Source organism: Fonticula alba, assembly GCF_000388065.1.
Source record: "Fonticula alba strain ATCC 38817 unplaced genomic scaffold supercont2.6, whole genome shotgun sequence".
NCBI lineage: Eukaryota > Rotosphaerida > Fonticulaceae > Fonticula > Fonticula alba.
In genome coordinates this window covers 1,725,183-1,743,497 of record NW_009242976.1, presented here as the reverse complement: position 1 = coordinate 1,743,497, position 18,315 = coordinate 1,725,183, and the positions used below count along the sequence as shown (strand labels likewise).

Sequence of the window (18,315 nt, the reverse complement as noted above, 5' to 3'; positions counted from 1 at the left end):
CCCCCCCCCCCGCCCATCCGCCTTTCCCTCCTGTCCAGGCAGAGGCTCCGGATGACATCCAAAATCCTGGACGAGTATGAGGTGGTTCGCCGACTGCCGGAGTCCATCAAGCGCCCGACGCGGAGGGACCGCTCGGAGGCCAAGAAGAACGCGGCGGAGGCCGGCACGGCCGAGGCATCTGGCCTGGCTGCGGCCATCGACGCCTCGGTGGCCGGGGCCACGGGCCGCGCCGAGCAGTCGGGCCGCCCGTCGGGCAGCCAGTCGCTGGTGCTGCGCAGCGGCGGCCCCGGGTCCGGCGGAGACCGGCAGCTGGCGGCCCTCGGTCCTGGAGCCCGGGCCCCGGCGCCGCCCTCGGAGTCCGGGTCGCTCGTCCTGCAGACTCACACGCACTCGGTCCCGCGCCCGACCTGGCACGCCCCCTGGAAGCTCATGCGTGTGCGTGCTGGTTTTTTTTTTCTTTTCCGTCCACTGCCCCTTCTCCGCCTCCTCTTCGATGTTTCGCCCGTGTGGTCGGGGATTGCCCTCCTTCACGTCACTCACCTCTCCTTCGTTGCCAAACGCCCCCGCCCCCTTGGCCCTGTCCCTGTCCCTCCCCCCCCCCCTCTGGTCGTTCCTCCCTCCTCCCCCTCTCTCTCCATCTGCCTCCTCCCGTGGCGATCATCAGGTCATCTCCGGCCATAGCGGCTGGGTCCGGTCCATCTCGGTGGACCCGACCAACCAGTGGTTCGCCACCGGGTCGCGCGATCAGACCATCAAGGTTCGCCCTGCCGCCGGTGCCCGGCTGGTGCTGGCCCTCCTGCCTGCCCTGTCGCCGGTGTCGGTCACTTGCTAACGGCCCTCCTGCTCCCTCGCTCCCTGTGCCGGGCCTCCCCCCTTCGCGATGCCTGCGCCTGGCTTTGCTTTTTCCTGCTGCGCATAGATTTGGGACCTTGCCTCCGGCACCCTGAAGACCACCTTCACGGCCCACTCGATGGGCGTGCGGGCCGTGGCCGCCAGCCAGCGGCATCCGTATCTCTTCTCGGCCGGCGAGGACAAGCAGGTCCTCTGCTGGGACTTGGAGATCAACAAGGTCATTCGCAAGTACCACGGGCACCTGAATGGCGTGTACTGCATGGCGGTGCATCCGTCGCTCGATGTCCTCATCACCGGCAGCCGTGACGCCTCGGTCCGCGTGTGGGACATCCGTGCCAAGCAGTGTGTCCACACGCTGACTGGACACATGGAGACCGTGGCTTCGGTGGCCGCGCAGTCGGTCAACCCGCAAATTGTCTCCGGCAGGTGTGTCGGTTCCCTCCCCCGCCGGGGGGGGGGGGTGTGGCATCACTTGCTCCCCGCGTGCTCGCGCCGTCCCCTTCCTCCCGCCCGACTCACCCCCCCCCCCCCCCCCCCCCTCCCCTCTCTCCCTGGCTCGGTTCCCTGTTCGCTCAACAGCATGGACAGCACTGTCCGCCTGTGGGACCTGGCCGCCGGCAAGTGCCTCAAGACCCTGACCAACCACAAGAAGAGCGTGCGCTCGGTGCTGCTGCACCCGAGCGAGTACACCTTCGCATCCGGCTCCTCGGACCACATCAAGCAGTGGCAGTTCCCGAATGGCACTTTCCTGCAGAACCTCCCCCTGACGGACCACCCGATCGTCAACACCATGTCCATCAACCAGGACAACGTCCTGTTCGCTGGCGGTGCGTCACACAATCTGCTCCCTCTTGCGGTGTCCGCCTGCCACTCTGCGTTGACTCACACTGCGCCGCACCGCGCCACACCACGCCGCACCACGCCACCCCATGCCACGCCGCACCACGCCACCCCATGCCACGTCACATCACACCACGCCACATCACATCACACCACGCCACGCAGCCGACAATGGCATGATGCACTTTTACGACTGGAAGTCCGGCTACAACTTCCAGACCGCGCGGACGGTCCCGCAGCCCGGCTCGCTGGCCAGCGAGTGTGGCATTCTGTCGTCCACCTTCGACCACACCGGGACGCGCCTGATCACCTGCGAGGTGGACAAGTCCATCAAGGTGTGGTGCGAGGATGCCGAGGCCACGCCCGAGTCTCACCCGATTGCTTTCAAGGCGATGCTCAAGCGCAAGCGCTACTAAAGGGCGGTGTCCCGGCGCTCGGGTGTTCCCATTTGCGCACGCCCAGCGGGCGGGGCCACTTTGCTTGCGCTCGCGTCTGCGCCTTCCCCGCTTCCCTGTCCTTGTCCTCTCCACTAAAATGCCACTGCTTCCCTGCCGCTCTTGCTTGTTCTCTGGTGCCTGTGTCATGTGTGTGTGTGTGTGTGTGTGTCGCGCACACATGGGGGGAGGCATGTGGCGGACGGTGACGGTCACAGGCGAACGCCTTTTCCTTTTGGGAAGGGTAGAAGGAAGGTCTATAAAAGTACATGTATGTCAGGGAGAAGGGGGGGGGGAGAGGGGGGGCGGGTCCGTGCAGTGCCCCGGCTCAGGCAAAGGCAAAGCCGGTGGTGCACTCGCTGATGGCCGTCAGGAGATTCCGGCGGAGCTGCTCGTAGGAATCGTACTCCGGCAAGTCCAGCTGGTTGAAGCAGGTGTGTGCCGCCGGCAGGCGGTTGTTGCTGCGGAAGTCCTTGCTGATGGAGAAGCGCTGCCGGCCATTGGACCCCTCCAGGTGGGAGAAGCCCTCGAGCGGGATGCGCGAAGACCCGGTGACGAACTGCAACAGCTGCGCGCGCTCCTCATTGCTGAAAGAGCGAACCGCACGCCAGAACCACTGAGCAGGCCGCATCATGGGGAGGGAGGGAAGATGGGCGCGTTAGCATCGACGACATGGGCCAGGAGCAAGAGAGGGGAAAAGGCCAGGCAGCATGCATGGGCGGGCGTGTGTGTGCGTGTGTGCGTGTGTGCGTGTGGCGAGGGCGAGAGCACGAACCTGGACCTGCGGCGATGCCGGGGAGTAGTTCGTGTAGAGGGTGTTGTTGCGCCAGTCGTCGACATCGATGTCCGGCATGCCGGCAATCAGGGACTCGAGTTCCTGCTCGCTGAAGATCGACAGGAAGTGCCGAGGGATGATCTCGTGCAGGCCCTGCAGGAAGGCGCCAATTTGGGACTCAATGGCCTTGGACAGGCGGAGCTCCGCCACCAGGCGCACGTAGTCGTGCTTGTTGGCGTCGGTCACCGGGATGGCCGACCCGCCGGGGACCAAGTCCACGGCCACCGTCTGGCCCAGGTCATCCGTGTCATGGGAGAAGGTCAGGTCCAGCACGTCGTCGATGCTGTTTTCCAGGATCCACACCAGGCTCTGGTGGAAGCTCGGATCGACCGCGGCCATGTCCTGGTGGCTGATCGGCCGGCCGAGCATGTGCTTGTAGAGGGACTGGGTGAAGTGGACATCCAGCACCCGCGCGTCGAAGATGGCCCGGCCGATGATGCGCCCGACAAAGCGGAAGTACGCCAGGTGGTTGGCCGAGGCCAGGTGCGACAGGCGGTTCGGCTGCAGGGTGACCTTCTTGCCGGAGACATTCTCAAAGAGGGCATAATTCGGGTCGAACATCTGCCGGGTGAGGATGTTGAACCACTCGCGAGTGACGCCGCCCGCATCGACGGCCGGCTCCCCGCGGAAGGTAATCTGGATGGGGGCCAGGCGCACGCGCTCCGGCTTGAGGAATTGCATGGCCGTGAAGGAGTCCTCCAGGACGGTGTCTCGGTCGACGGTCAGCCGGATGGGCTGGCGCGTTTGGGCCGCCAGCTCGGTCATGCTGGCGGCCGTGGGCAATGACGATCCCGGCCCGGCCGCGGTCGGCAGGAAGCCGCCGCCGGGCGAGGCGGCCCCGGCGCCGGGTCGCGGGAAGACCGCCGCCGCCGCCGCCGCCGCCACGCCCGGCGGCGTCCCGGCATTGAACATGCCGGCCGTGGCGGCGGCCTGCGTGGCCGCCCGACTGCTCGGGTCCAGGAATTGCTGGATCTGGTGGTTGAAGAAGGTGCGCTTGATGTCGAAGTCCAGTGCATCCGGCAGGTGGGTCACCAGACACAGGAAGGTCCCCTTGCTGATGAGGTTGGTCTGCGACCGGATGATGTGGTTGATGAGGACCTTGAACCGGTAGACAAACTTCACCAGGTACTCCCCGGGCGAGGAGGCGGGCGAGCCGGAGCCGGAGCCGGAGCCGGAGCCCGAGTGCGAGCCCGGGAGAGGGTGCGCCATGTCGGCCGGAGCCAGGGGCCCGGGGTGGCCGCCGCCGGGGCCCGGTGAGGGGGCCCGGCTCGGGCCGGCCGACGGGCAGGGCGTCGAGTCGACCGTCTGTGGCAGCGAGCGCTCCTTGAAGATGCTCACCTGGCAAATGAGGAAGAGACACTCGATGACCGGGAGCAAGACCGCCGACACATGGGTCAAGTCCGAAGACAGCAGGAGCAGGTCCAACGCCCGGGACAGGGACCGCCAGAGCCCGGCCGCCGTCAGGTCATGGAACACCTGCTCGATGTTCCACCGGAAGGCGGCCATCAGCGAGGCCGTGGCGTCGGCGGCCCCGGCCAGCGGGCTGACCGGCACCGGGGCCGCAGGGCGCAGAGGGGGCTGACTGTCGGGCGATCCGTCGGCCATGGCGGGGCCGGCGCCGGCGCCGGCGGCAGCCGGGCCCGAGCCCGAGCCCGGCCCCGGGGGACCGGCGTCGGCCGAAAGCCCCGCCGAAGAGGCCTGGCCGAAGGGCGAGTCCGGGCCATCGACACTGAAGGGCGACCCGAGGGCCTTGACCGTGCGCAGGAGCTGCACCTGGGAGGACACCTGGGAGCTGAGGCGCGACAGGTCCATGTTGGCCATGGCCGCGGTGACATCGATCTTTTGCTGCTCGGTGCTGCTGGTGCTGCTGGACTGCTCGTCGGTCTGGGTGACCGTGGCCACGGTGACAAACCGGTCCAGCAGATCGGCCAGGCTGGCGATGTCGGCGGCCGTGCGCCGGCCCAAGGTCCGGATGGAGGCCAGGATGGCATCGCGCACCACCGGCCGATAGCGCGGGAGCTCCGAGATGTTGGACAGCACCAGCAGCGTCAGGCCGAAGGTGCGGCTGGAGCAATTCGGCACCTGCAGCAGGTTGACCAGGTGGTAGACGGACGTGGTGGGGATCAGCAACTGGCTGATGTTGAGACTGCGCGGCAGGGGGGCGCTGGTGGCCGTGTCCGGGCCGGGGCCCGGGGTGGCCGGCCCGCCGGCGCTCGGGGCCATCGAGGCCATCGAGGCCGGCGGGCTCGGAGCCAGGATCGGCACGGGCTCGATGATGGGCGCCGGCTCCAGCGACATGAGCTGCTCGATGACATGCATCGGCGGGGTTTGGCGCTGGACCAGCAGCAGGCTCACATTGAAGATCAAGTCCATGAGGTTCTCGAGCACCGGCGAGTCGTGCACAATGGCATCGATGTGCAGCAGCTCGATCAGGTGAATCAGCGGGATGACCACCTGCCGGGAGGCGGCCACAGGGGCCGGGCCCGGGCCCGGCGGGGCGGCAGCAGGGGCCGAGCCCGAGCCGGCCGGCCCCCCGGCCCCCGGCCCACCGGTGGCCGCCTGCTGCGAGGTGGCCGACAGGATGACCCCCAGGTCCACCGGGCTCAGCATCATGCGGTTGATGGTGCCGGAGACGTCGGACCGCTCGATCAGCCCGCGCAGGAGGGTCACCGAGCGGAGGGTCACGCGCGAGGGGAGCGTCCAGCTCGGCGCGTCGCCGGGGTCCTCCACCCCGGCGCCGGTGGGCCCGGCACGCAGCATGCGCTGGATGAGGGCCGCCGATTCGCGCTCATGGCGCGACCCGAGGAACCCCAGCGACGAGTACTTCGGCCCGAGGACAATGCGCAAGGCCGGGTTCGGGCTGATGACACACAGGATGAAGGCCAGCACAAAGGCGCTGACCGACCGGTTGGCACACAGGAAGGTGATCGGCTGGAGCAGGGCCACCGAATTGATCGGGTGCGCCACAAACAGCAGCTTCATCAGCGAGAAGAGCATCTCCCGATCGATGAGCGGCGAGGGGGAGAACTCCTTGGAGCGCAGGTAGATCGACAGGCTGACATTGGTGGGGAGCCGCGGCGAGGCCCGAGGCCGGGCCGCCAGGCGAGCCGTCGGACGGCCTGCGACGATGGGAAGGGGGGGGGGGGGGGGGGGGGGGGGGGGGGGGGGGGGGGGGGGGGGGGGGGGGGGGGGAGGTTAGGATGGCCACAAACACAAGGGGGGCCCCCCTCGAGGGCGGCGGCAGCGGCAGCGGCGGGCGAGGGAAAATGGCGGAAAGGGAGAAAAGAAAACCGAGTGAGGACGCACGCTCGCGGATGGCGGGCGAACGCGCAAGCAGCGTTCCCGACGGGGCCACACGAAGACGCCCGATGGGATTGCCGCCGGTCGGGTGGTCCTCCGACGGCGACACCGCCAGGGAGGAGCGCCCGTGGGCCAGGTGGTTGGCGGGGAACCCGGGAACCGGCGGGCCAGGCGCCTTGGGGCCCGACTCGGCGGCCGGGTCATCGGCCATGCCGCCGACTTGGGCGAGCTCGGGCCCGGCGGCCTCCGGGCCCAGGCCCAGGGCCAGCGGCCGGAGGTGTCGAGCCAGGAACCGATTCAGCAGGCCCAGCAGGGTCCCATTGATGGCGTGGCAGCCGGCCACCACCAGCATGGAGCCCCACCGGTAGGCGGTGGTCTCGAGGTTGTAGTAGATGGCCGGGGTCCGGCGCAGGGCCCGGCCATTCATCATGACCGCCGGGGCCGGGAACATGCGCATGGTGTACAAGTCCCGCAGGGCCGCGAAGGGCAGGTCCAGGTCGATGAGGGCCAGGGCGTCGACATAGGGGACAAAGAGCTCCGGCAGGGTGTGCAGCTGCGGCTGGCTGACCGACGGCGGGGCGATGTACGAGTGCTCCGGCGGCGGGCCGAAGCGGTTCGGGCTGTCGAGAGCCGCCGACGGGGCCGGCAGGAAGGAATTCCGATCCCGGCGGGTGGGCCGGCCGGACTGCGTCACCCGGAAGAAGTGGAACATGTCGGCCCCGGGGCGGTTGCGCTCATTCCGCGCATGGAGGCTGGCAATGGCGTTGGCCGTTTCCCAGGTTTGCTGCAGCGGCGGCGGCGGCTCGTGCCAGCCGGTCGGAGGCGGGGCCGAGCACAGCCCGGCCGCATGGTGCCCGGTGGCCCCGCCGCCAAATTGCGACAGGGCCAGCAGCTGCGACGTGACGATGTGCGTGTTGGGGAAGGCATTGATGGAGGACAGGTCCACCGGGCCGGGGGGTGCCCGGTCGCCGGCCATCTGCTGTGCCAGGACATCCAGGCCACCCGGCTGGGGCAGGTACTGTGCCAGCAGGGCCGACAGGTTACCGGTGCTGTCCGATGCACTGGCGGCCGATGCGGCGGCATCGGCCGCCGAGCCGCCCGCCCCGGCCGTGGCCAAACCCCCAGCCGGGGCCTCGGCCGCCTCGCGAGGAGACGACGAAACCGACCGCACCGGCACCGCGCCCGGCATGACCGTCAAAACCAGGGCATTCAGGTCGTCCGGCATCGGGGCGGCCCCCCGGGGCGAGGCAGTCGAGCCGCCGCCGCCGCCGCCGCCGCCGCCGCCGCCGGCCGCACCCTGGGTGCCAGGGCTCAGTGGCGGGGCCATGCCCGGGGGCCGGACCCCCGGGAGCAGGAACCCCGAGGGACGCCGGCCGGATGGCGACCAGCCCATGCGCAGGGACGCGGCCGACCGCGGCATGGCCAGCCGCCCGGGGCGTGGGCTCACCGCCTCGGACATGGTCATCAGCGATTGCATGTCGCTGCCGGCCGGGTCGATCAGGTCCTCGCGCTCCGGGACCAAGTGCAGCGGGTGCTGGTGATGCATGCCGGCCGACCCGGCGGCCCCGCCGCCCGGGCTGACCAGCAGCGGAGGCTGCCCGGGAGCAACCCCAAGCGGCGTGACCCCCGGCAGCCGGGCGTCGGCCTCCGCCGCGTCGGCCGAATTCAGCCGAAAGGCGCGCGCCGAGTCCTCGGTCGGCGGGTCGGGCAGCAGCCGCACCCGGGCCCACAAGTCCCGGAAGTTCATCGACGAGAAGATCAACCGCTCCGGGCCCAGGGGATGGTGGCCGCCCGGGCCGCCCCGGCGACCGGGGCCCCCCCCGCCGCCAGGACCGCCAAAGCGCCGGCCGATCGGCGACCGCAGGAGCCCCGGCCGCAGCGGGCTGCCAGCCGCCGCGGCCTGGTGCCGAATCGGCGGCAAGACCCACCGGACCGAGGGCCGCCGCGAGGACCCGCCGCCGGGGGCCGCCGCGTCGGCTCCCCCGGCACCCGGGCCGCCGCCGCCGCCGCCGCCGCCGCCACCGCCAGCTCCGGCCCCATCGCCCGAGGTGAAGGTGCCCATGCGGACAATTTCGCCGTCCATGCCGAATTCAATGACATCCGGGTCCAGGTCGGCCGGCGTGTAGTTGGCCGTGGTTTCGGACAGGTCGTCCGGCCCCAGGCCCCCCACCATGTCCAGGTCCTCGTCGGAGTAGGCGTCCGAGCTGGGGTAATCCTCGGCCGGCCCGACGCCGGCCCCACCGGGCCCGGAGGCGCCGGAGGGGAGGCGCATGTACCCCACCCCGGCGGGCAGCCGAAGGTGGTGATTGGTGGCTTGTGGCTCGGTGGCATCCTCGCGGTCGCTGGAGCTCACCGGGCCGCCGAAGCCGCCGGCGGCCAGCGGCGGACCGCCGGCAATCGGCCGCCGGCGCCCGGCCCGCGACTCGCCGCCCTCCGTGCCGAGGATGCGCTCCAGCGAGGCCAGGATGTCGTTGTACTCGCTGCCGGGGCCACCCGGCGAGGAGAGGTCGCCGCCCTCGTCGAGGTCGTCGGACTCGCTGGCCTGCTCGGCCAGCAGGCGGAAGATGTCGCTGACGTCCGCATCGTCGCCGGAGTGGTCCGACCCGTCGGACGAGGCCCCGCTGTTGTCGGAGTCGCTGGTGCCGCCGCCCGACGGGGCACCGCTGTCGCTGTCGCTGTCGCTGCCGCCGCTGCTGCTGCTGCTGCCGTCGTCACTGCTGTCGCCATGGCCTCCGGAGCCCGGCGCCAGGCGCGATGAGGCCGACTGCAGCAGCCGCACCAGGCCGGCCACCTGCTGAGCCGTGTCCTCGGAAAGGTCACCGGGGCCCGGGGCCGAGGCCGGTGGCGGGGAGGAAGCCCGCTCGGCGCCGGGGGCACCCGCCGCGCCCCGGTCAGTGCCCCCGACAGACAGGGAAGACCGGCGCCCGGAGCGCCGGATCGGGAAGCCCGAGACCACGAGCCCCGGGGCGCGGAGCAGGCGGTTCAGCTCCCCGGGCGGGTAGTCGCCCGGGATGCCATCGTGAGGGTCCATCGGGGAGTTGCGCGAGGGCAGGGCGAAGAGGGCGTCCGCCGGGGGCGGGCCACGCGCCTCGAAGTCCGCGTGGTCCTCGCCATGCAGCGTGTGGATGTCATGCTCATCCTCCTCCTCCTCCTCGTCGTCGTCGTCCTCCTCCTCTTCCAGATCCTCATCCTCGTCCTCGTCCTCATCCTCATCGCCGACGTAGCGCCGGGCCAGCCGCGGGATCTGGTCGAAGAGGGCCTCATCGTCGTCATCCTCGTCCATGGTGTCGAAGGGATCGCGCACCAGGTCCTCGCCGATGATGTGCTCATCGCCCGGGGCCACGGTCGTCGTGTAGGAATTGTCGCAAAGGGTCTCCCCGCCGAAGTCATCCTCATTGACGTCGTCCTCGTCCATGGACTCGATGTCCGACATGTCGTGGTGCCCCTGCGGCGGGGGCATGCTGATGATGCCCCCATCCTCGGGGTCGCCATCGGCATCCCAGCCATCCGGGTCTTCCTCTTCCTCCTCGTCGGCCGCGGCGTCCATCACGTCGAAGGCATCGTCCACCGCCAGGATGAGGCTGTCGCCAAGGGGATCCTCGGCGGCCGGCGCCGCAGTCGACCCGGGCCCAGGGGCCGCCGCCGCCGCCGGCACCGGCGTGCCCGGCACACTGGCGGCCAGGGCGGCCTCCGGCGACGGGGCAGCAGCCACCTGCCCCGGGGAGGGCACCGAGCCCGCGGCCGCCGGCACCGCCACCGGCCCCGGCGTCGCCGCCCCCATGGGCACAGGGCCCGACAGGGCCGCCCCCGGGCCAGATCCAGGACCGGGACTCGGGGCCCCGGGCCGGGTGGCGCCCCCGACACCGCCGGCCGCATGGGACAGGGACCCGGACACGCCGGCTGGCTGAGCGGCATCCCCGGGCCCGGCGCGCAGCGGCGAATCCATGACCGCCGCCCGGCGAAGGATCAGCCTCTGGCGCCGGCGACTGGACGGCAATGTGTCGATGGAGTTGTCATCGGGCTGCCCGGCCCGGCGAAGCTGAAGCTCAACCTCATCCTCGCCGTAGAGCATCATGTCGCGCAGGTGGTCATCCTCCACCAGGCTGTCATGCTCATCGTCGACGTCGGAATTCTGCCCAAAGACATCGCCCGGCACACCGGGCTCCGTCGATTCGTCGATGGCATCGTCGTCGTCGTCGTCGTCGTCGTCCTCCTCCTCGTCCGAGGAGGAGGAGGCGGAGGAGTCCGAGTGGGAGGCCCCGGCGGCGGAAGCCCGGCCCCGACCGCGGCCCCGCCCCAGCGGCATCAGCAGCCCGGAGTAGACGTCGCTGTCGTCATCCTCATCGCCGGGGCCGGCCACCACGCGGCCATTGCGCTCGAGCCCGAGCCCGAGATGCAGGTGCAGATCCACGTCGTCATGGTCATCGGCCTCGTCATCATCGCTGCCATGCTCGTCATGCTCGTCGTCCTCCCCATCCAGGATGTTGAGCACGATGTTGATGTCGCCCTCGGACAGGCTGAGGTCCTCGTCGTCCTCGCTGGTCCGGCCGGGCTCCGAGTCGCTGGTGGTCGAGTCGCCAGGCGGCCCGGACGCCTCGAAGAGCACATCCCCGGCGTCCGGGGAGCGACCGCCACCGGCACTGGCCGGCCCGCCGCCGCCGCCGCCGCCGGAGCTCAGCAAGTCCGACAGGTAGATCCGCGAAGACCCGGTGTCGAGGATGGTCTGGCCACCGGTCGACGACCGGTCGGCCGCCAGCAGGGCCAGCAGAATGTCCTCGGCATCGCTGTCCGAGGCCGGCCCAGAAGCGGCACCGGCCGGCGCCGCGTGCGCGAGGCTCTGTGCGTGTGCCCGGGCCTGTGCCTGCTGCTGCTGCTGCCGCTGCTGGCGCTGCTGCTGCTGCTGCTGAGCATGCTGCATTTGCTCCTGCTCCTGCACGGCATCCAGCAGCACCAGACGGTCGTAGTCGGACAGCGAGCGGATTTGCGCATAGCGCAGGGCGCCGGTCGAGCCGGACGGCCCGTCGCCGGCGTCCTCGGCCTCGCTGCCGGCCCCGGAGGAAGACCCGGACTCCGACCCATCGGAGCCGGACTCCAGCCCGGACGCCGAGTCGGACGCCGTGTCGAAGACAATGTGCAGCAGCCGCTGGGCATCGGCCTCGGTGACCAGCGGGACCGGCGACCCGGCGTCCATGCCCTCCGAGCCGTCGTCATGGGCGTCCTCCTCCTCCTCGTCGTCCGAGTCGTCGGCCTCGATGACAAACTCAATCTCCCCGAGCGAAGGCCCGCCAAGCCCGGACCCCGGGCCACTGTGCGAGATGATGAGCGACGTGCGCATCGGCGCCGCGAACCACGATCGCGACCGGCTGAACAGCAGCCCGGTCCGACTGGCCGACGCGCCGGAGGAGGAGGAGGAGGAGGAGGCACCCGCCGCGCCGGGGCGCGCGCGCCCCGGCCGCATCGCCGCCAGGGCCGTCGAGTCGGCCCCGGCCGAGCTGCCACTGCCGCCGCGACGGCGCTTGCTCGGCCGGTCCGGGCCCTCGGCATCCGAGTCGGAGGCATCGCCGCCGGGGCGCCGGGCCCGGGCCCCGGCCAGGGCCTTGGCACCGGCCGCCCCGGCCGAGCTCCCGCCCCCGGGGGCCTGCTGGCTGGCCAGCCAGCTTTCGCTCAGCTGCAGCCGGTACATCATCTGCGACAGGCGGTTGGCGGTTTTGGTCAGGAAGGCCAGCGGCGTGAGGATGGACGTGATGAGCTCCGGGGCCGCTTGGAAGTTGGCATTCAACACCCGCAGGGTGCCAAACAGCAGGGGGATGAACCCGGCATCCAGGGCCGCCTTGGCCGGCGAGGCAAATTGCAAGCTCTTGAGCGACAGCGCCCGCGACACCTCGCAAATGGACCCCAAGGACCCGGACAGGATCCGGTACAGAAGTTGCAGCAGGATGGACAGCCGGCCGAAGATCTGATTCGGCGTCAGGGTGTTGGCACTGGCGGCCGCCGCGGTCACCGCGGTCACCACGGCCGCCATGGAGGACCCCGGCAGCGAAGCCCCGCCCAGGAGGCCGGGCGCGCAGGCGCCGCTGTCGGCGGCCGGCAGGACCGGCGACTGCCCCGGCAGGCCGAGCAACTGCGGCGACCCGCTGGCCGAGGAAATGGGCGACCCGGTGGACCCGGACGCCGCCGGGTGCAAGTGCGCCGCCAGCAAGTCCAGCAGGGTGGCCACCCGGTGGTGGATCATCAGCACCAGCTGCCGAGCAAGGTCCACCTCGAAGCGGGCCGAGTAGATGGGCGACCGGTCGGACGGGATGTCCGTCAGCAGGGACCCGGAGGCCGGGGAGGGAGCCGCGCCGGCGGCGACAGGCGCCCCGGGCCCAGAAGCGGCGGCGGCGGCGGCGGCGGCGGCGGCGACCCCGGCCCCGGCCCCGGCCCCGGCCCCGGCCCCGGTCGGAGCAGCCTGCCGGCTGAACCCCAGCAGGCTGGTGATCAGCACCCGGTTCAGTGACGAGGTCGACACGAGCGACAACTCCAGCAGGAGATCCGCCGCCAGGGAGGCCTCGGCCGTTCGGCGCGAGTCCACCAGCACCGTGGCCGAGGACTTCGGCCCGGGCGGCGTCTCGACGCGCATGTGCGCCAGCAGGATCCGGTCCAGCAGGAAGTCCAGGAAGGCCGAATCGAAGGGCCGCGCCGGGGCGGCCACCGTGGCCGCGGCGCTGGGCGCCCCGCCGCCGGGGCCCGGCATGCTGGCAGCACCGGCCCCGGGGCCGGTGGCACCGTGGGCCGTGGTCCCGGCCGCCGGGGCCACAAAGCCCCCGCCGCTGCCGGCCCCCGGGACATACCGCAGGGCCAGGTAATACTTGGCCGGCGGGTAGGAAGCCACCACCTCCTTCAGCAGCTCCATCAGGAAGCAGGTGTAGAAGTGCGCATCGCGGTAGCGCACATCGGCCGCCAGGCGTCGACGCTGGGTGCAGGGGGCCGGCATTTCCGCGTAATTCGGCCCGGAGGCGCCGAGCTTCGACGTCCGGAGGAAGGCCCGCTCCAGGTGAATGCGACTGGCCTGCGAGGCGAGCAGCTCGTCCACCAGCGGCCCCAGGACCGCGGTCAGCGGCGCGTCGCTGGTGTCCGGGAAGAACCGGTCAAACTCGCGTGCCAGCCCGGCGAAGTAGGCCCGTGACACGGCCTCCGGGCTTGTGGCGGCCGGCTTGGCGGCCTCCCCGCCGGCCGGCCGATCGGCCCCCGTGGCGGCCGGGCCCGTGGCGGCGGACAAATCCAAATCCGAAAACCGCAAGAATGCCCGCGGCAGCTCCAGCGAGTAGGCCGACACCCCGGCGGCCAGCGATTGCGACAGGACCGCCTCGCCATACAGCCCGGCCAGGGCCATGGCCTTGGCCGTGGCCGTGGCATCATACTGGAAGTAGCCCAGGAAGCGCGTCAGGGGGATCGGCGGGTCCCGGGCGTGCGTCGTCTGCAGGGCCAGGTCCTCCACCACATAGTCCACCAGGGCCAGCTCCAGCGCCTGGCGCACCAGCAAATTGGCATACGTGAAGTGGTTGAAGAAGAGCGACCGCCGGCAGGACCGGATGGTGTGCCCCGGGCCGCCGAGGGCCACAAACAGCCGGACCGCCGACCGGCTGGAGCTCAGCGTCACCAGGGCCATGAAGGCCGCCTCGATGGTCATCAAGGCCCCGACGTACGATGGGCAGAGGGAATTGTCCACCGTCAGGGTGAAGCTCCGCCCGGCCTGGGCCAGGGTGATCAGGCGCACATGGTCATCGGCCAGGGTCTGCTCATTTTCCAGCAGCGGAAGCTCCCCGCTGCGTGCCAGCACCAGCACCGCCAGGCGAACCACCGCATGCTGCTGCTCCTCAGTCAGGGGGGCAATTTGGAAGGCCACAGCGGCCGGCAGGGGCCCGGCCTCCGCCGCCGGGCCGTCGGCCATGGGGACGTCCGCCGGGGCGACATCCGCCGGCGGGGGGGAGGGCCGCGTCCCGGAGGCCGGGCCGTCGGCCATCGGCACATCGGCCGCCGGCTCGGCCACAACGGCCGCCGGCTCGGCAAGCGACTCGTCCAGCAGGCGCGGGAGCGAATACTCGACCGACTGCAGGACCGCCTGCATGTCCAGCGGCCGCCGGAGGACCGGGTTCACCTGGCCATCATCCATGGCGCAGGAGAACTTCTGCACCCGGACCAAGACCAACAGGCAGGTGCTCAGCCAGAAGGGCGGCCGGTCCGGGCTGGCCGGCGGCCGGGCAAGCACCCGGTCCACACAGGCCGCCAGCGTGGGCACCAGCTGCCGCGACACCGACGCCACAAAGGCCGACCCGAAGTCCGCATCCTGGAAGCACACGGCCAGCAGCCGGAGGACCGCCCGGTGCCCCTGGGACCCGGCCAGCGGGCAGCCCGACAGCCCGAAGGCCGGGCCGGCCTCGGCCGACCCCGGCTCCTCCTTGACCGGCAGCAGCAGCAGCTCGGCCATCATGTCGCGCGCGCGCAGGACAATTCGATCGATCATCTCCCGGATCCGGTCCTTCGACTGGGCCAGCAGCGAGCGCGAATAGTGCGCCGTCAGGCTGGCCGCCGCGGTGGCCGCATCCTCGGCCTTGGCCCCGGCCACCGGGTCCTCCTGCTTGAAGGCCAGGGCCGAGACACTGAGCAGCAGCGACACAATCAGGATCTGGCAGCTCCGGGTGATGCGCTCCGTCGACTGGATGAGCTCGATCGACTGGTCGATCAGCTCCGGCGTCGAGAGGGCACGCGACGCGGCGATGCGCCGGCCGGCCAGCTCGCAAAAGTGGTCCATCAGGGTCGAAATGAAGGCCGACATCTCCACCTCCAGGAAGGGTGGCAGAGGGGCGTCGCCAGGGCCGGCGGGGCGCCCGGCGGCGGCAGCGCCGCCGGTGCCAGTGGTCTCGGCCTCGGCGCCACCGGCCCCGGCACGCCCATCGGGGGAGGTCGCCGCGGCCGCGGCCGCGGCCGTGGCCTCCGTCGTGGAGGAAGCACCGGCACCGGCACCGGCACCGGCACCGGCCGCCGCCGCCGCCGCCGCAGTGGCGACGGCCGCCGCCGCCTCAACGGCCGCCGCCGCCGGCGACGCGCCGCCCGCGGCGGCCACCGGCTCCGGGATCACAAGCGCCGGGCGTCGCGGGGGAGCCGACCGGCTGGCGGCCGGCTGCGACAGCAGCGCATCCGCCGCCACGGCCAGGTTGTTGTGCGCCGCCCGCAGGGCCCGCTCGCAGTCGGCCCGCGAGAAGCCCAGCTCCTGCAGCATGTCCACCGAGCTGGGATCCGGCTCGACCTCCGGCACTTCGAATGCGGCCGCCGCCTCGGCCGCCGACAGCGGCTCCAGGATGTCGATGGACTCCTCATCCCCGGAGGAGGGGCTTCCCCGGCCATCCTCGGACTCGGTGTCCGAGTCCCCGGCATCGCCCTCGTCCTCGGAGTCCGGGCTCGACACCCCGTGCAGGATGTCCAGCAGCTCCAGGAAGTGCGGCGACGCCAGGGGATTGGTGGTCGGAGCGGCGGGCGTGGCGCCGGAGGTGCCGGTCCCGGCCCCGGGGCCCGGGAGGATGGGCCTTCCGGGCCCGGCGGCCGGCCCCGGGGCGGCCCCATCCCCGGGCCGTGACCCGGGGACAGTGGCCCCGGGCCCGGCGGCGGCGGCGGCGGCGGCAAGGGTGCCCCCCCGGCCGGCATCCGCGGCAGCACCCTCTCCCGGCCGGCCGCCGACCAAGGTCTGCCAGTCCGGCATGACGAAGGTCGTCAGGCCGAAGCCGGCGCCCGGGGTCCGGTCAAGGCGCCCGGCCAGCGGGTCGATGGACACCCGCGCCGGGCCACCCGGCGTCGGGAGCTTGACCGCCGACAAGTCGGGCAGGCGATTCTGCGCAAAGTCCAACGTAAAGTGCAGATGATAGATGACATGGCTCAGGAGGTAGGCATCGCAATGCTTGAGAGTGCCCAGCCCCTGGCGCCACATGCCCACGACAAAGTCGCTGACTTGCGAATTGAACCGGATCAAGGCATGCAGGGCCCGGCTGACATGGGCATGCTGCTTGGCCGGCGCCACCAGCTGATGGTAAGTCACACGATGGTGGGTGGCCGGCTGCCCGGGGAGGATGTCGGCCCCGGCGGCCCCGGCGTCGGGCGGCGGGGCCGGCAGCGCGGCCACCTGCTCGGCCGTCAGCGGCTCCGGCTCGCCGAAGTAGGCATACATGATGAAGTAGTAGGTGAGGGCCTGCCGGGAGAAGAGCTGCCGGAAGGTCATCAACCCGGCCGTCAAGTTCAGGAAGAAGGACAGGGCAATTTCCGTGGCACGCATGGCCCGGAGCAGCGGATCCGGCAGGACATTGGCCGGCGCCTCGGGACAGGTGGACGCGCAGGACATGTGCCCGCCGGCGGCCGCGGCCACCGCCGCCGGATGCCGACTCAAGGCCTGGCGCCGGGCCCACAGGCACCGGGCCAGCAGCAGGGGAGCCGGCTCCGCATCCGCGAACACCTTGTCCGCCGGCCCGGCCGCCTCCTCCGGGGAAAGGTGCTCGGCAAAGGCAAAGGCCATCGGGATGTTGGGCACCCACCCGGGCTGGCCCTGGGCCAGCACCCGATGGAGCCGATGCACCAGCATGTAGGCCACCGAGCTGGCCACCAGGGTGTGCTCCACCGGTGCGGACGACCCATCGGCCTCGGCCGGCGACGAGCCCCCGGCAGTGGCCTCGCATGCCGGCCCCGGCAGCAGGAACCCCGGCTCGCGAATCGGATCCAACACCAGGGCCATGGTCTGCCGGGCGGCCTGGCGAACGGCCGGCGCCGGGAAGCAGGCCTTCCGCTCCAGGGTCGGGGTTTCGGCCTGGAGCCGGTGCGCCGCCTCGGCGAAGCCCCGCAGCAGGGCCGTCAGGGCGCTGACAAATTTGCTGCTCACCGAGTAGAGGGCCATCCGGTTGGAGGGGCACAGGAGCCGGACATTCTCCCCGGCGGTGGCCATCTGCGCCTGGGCCTGGGGGGTGAAGTAGCGCGACAGTTGCGACAGCTGGTACATGGACTGCGGCTGGGTGGTGTTCAGCAGCTGGATGTTTTCGGCGGCCGCCTCGGCCCGGCGGGTCTCAATCAGCCGCAACACGGCCGGGCTTTCCGGGGCCCGGTACAGCAGGAAGGCCTCCTTCGACAGGGACAGCGACAGCCGAGCCGCCTGGGCCAGGGTGGCCGCCACCTCCGGGGTGCCGATGTACTCCATGATGAAGAGCATCGACCCGAAGATGTGCCCGGTCAGGGTCAAGTGCGTCAGGTCGGCCACCAGCCGCACCAGAATCAAGGACTGGCTCAGGGCATGCAGGATGGCCGAGCCACGATCACGAACCGCGGGGTCTGTGTCGCATGCAGTGCACCACAAGGGGCAGGGGCAGGAGGGGGGCGGGGGGCGGGGGCAGGGGGGACAGGGACACCGGGAGCGCGGCATTCGGGAGTTAGCTCACAGACATGGACCGGCGGGGGGGGGGGGGGGGGGGGGGGGGAGAGAGAGGAAGAGGCAGAGAAGCCGCGCCACGCACCGGTGATGCCGATGAACTGTGCCAGATGCGAATCGAAGGAGAACTTGTGGAAGAGGCTGCCCTCGGCCTGGAGCGTGGCGAGGCTCGTGCCGAGGCGCTCCACCAGGAACGGCAGCAAGGACTTGACGCAGAGATTCGAGCTGGAGATCAAATGACCCAGGAGCTTGGTGATGCAGGAGTAGGACCGGCCCTCGGAGAAGGTGTACGGCAGCCCGGGAAGCAGGGCCAGCGACAGGAGCTCCGGCACCGGGACCTCGCGCAGGAGATCGCCACACACGCACGGCGTCCGGGTGAAGGCCTCCAGGAACTTGCAGGTGGAGGAAATGGCCCGAAGCAGGAAGGAGAAGGGGGCCCGGTTGGGCCCGGCCGACTCCAGGACCAGGCTCTCGGACTCCATCGCGAGATTGGTGAAGGCGTCAAAGCGCCCGGGATTCGAGGCGACGGCTGGGGAGCGGGCGGAAAGGCCGAGGGTCAGCAGCATGCACGGCAGACGGGCGCAGACGAAAAGGGGGCAGGGGGGGGGCGGGGG

At 71.3% G+C, this 18,315-nt stretch overlaps 2 protein-coding genes across 2 annotated transcripts in view; one reads left to right on the top strand and one right to left on the bottom strand.

The window, feature by feature from the left end:
* The window catches only part of H696_04041 (hypothetical protein), a 2,651-nt gene extending 403 nt beyond the window's left edge, over positions 1-2,248 (top strand). The window contains exons 2-6 of the mRNA XM_009497912.1: positions 39-435; positions 665-757; positions 920-1,278; positions 1,432-1,679; positions 1,858-2,248. Of these exons, the coding sequence (XP_009496187.1) occupies positions 39-435; positions 665-757; positions 920-1,278; positions 1,432-1,679; positions 1,858-2,108 (1,348 nt within the window). The 3' untranslated portion in view covers positions 2,109-2,248. The remainder of the gene's footprint in view (positions 1-38; positions 436-664; positions 758-919; positions 1,279-1,431; positions 1,680-1,857) is intronic.
* Positions 2,249-2,360: 112 nt separating this feature from the next.
* Positions 2,361-18,315, bottom strand: part of H696_04040 (hypothetical protein) — a gene marked incomplete at its 5' end in the record, with an annotated part of 19,043 nt that continues 3,088 nt past the window's right edge. The window contains 4 exons of the mRNA XM_009497911.1: positions 2,361-2,742; positions 2,902-6,080; positions 6,268-17,604; positions 17,787-18,230. Of these exons, the coding sequence (XP_009496186.1) occupies positions 2,455-2,742; positions 2,902-6,080; positions 6,268-17,604; positions 17,787-18,230 (15,248 nt within the window). The 3' untranslated portion in view covers positions 2,361-2,454. The remainder of the gene's footprint in view (positions 2,743-2,901; positions 6,081-6,267; positions 17,605-17,786; positions 18,231-18,315) is intronic.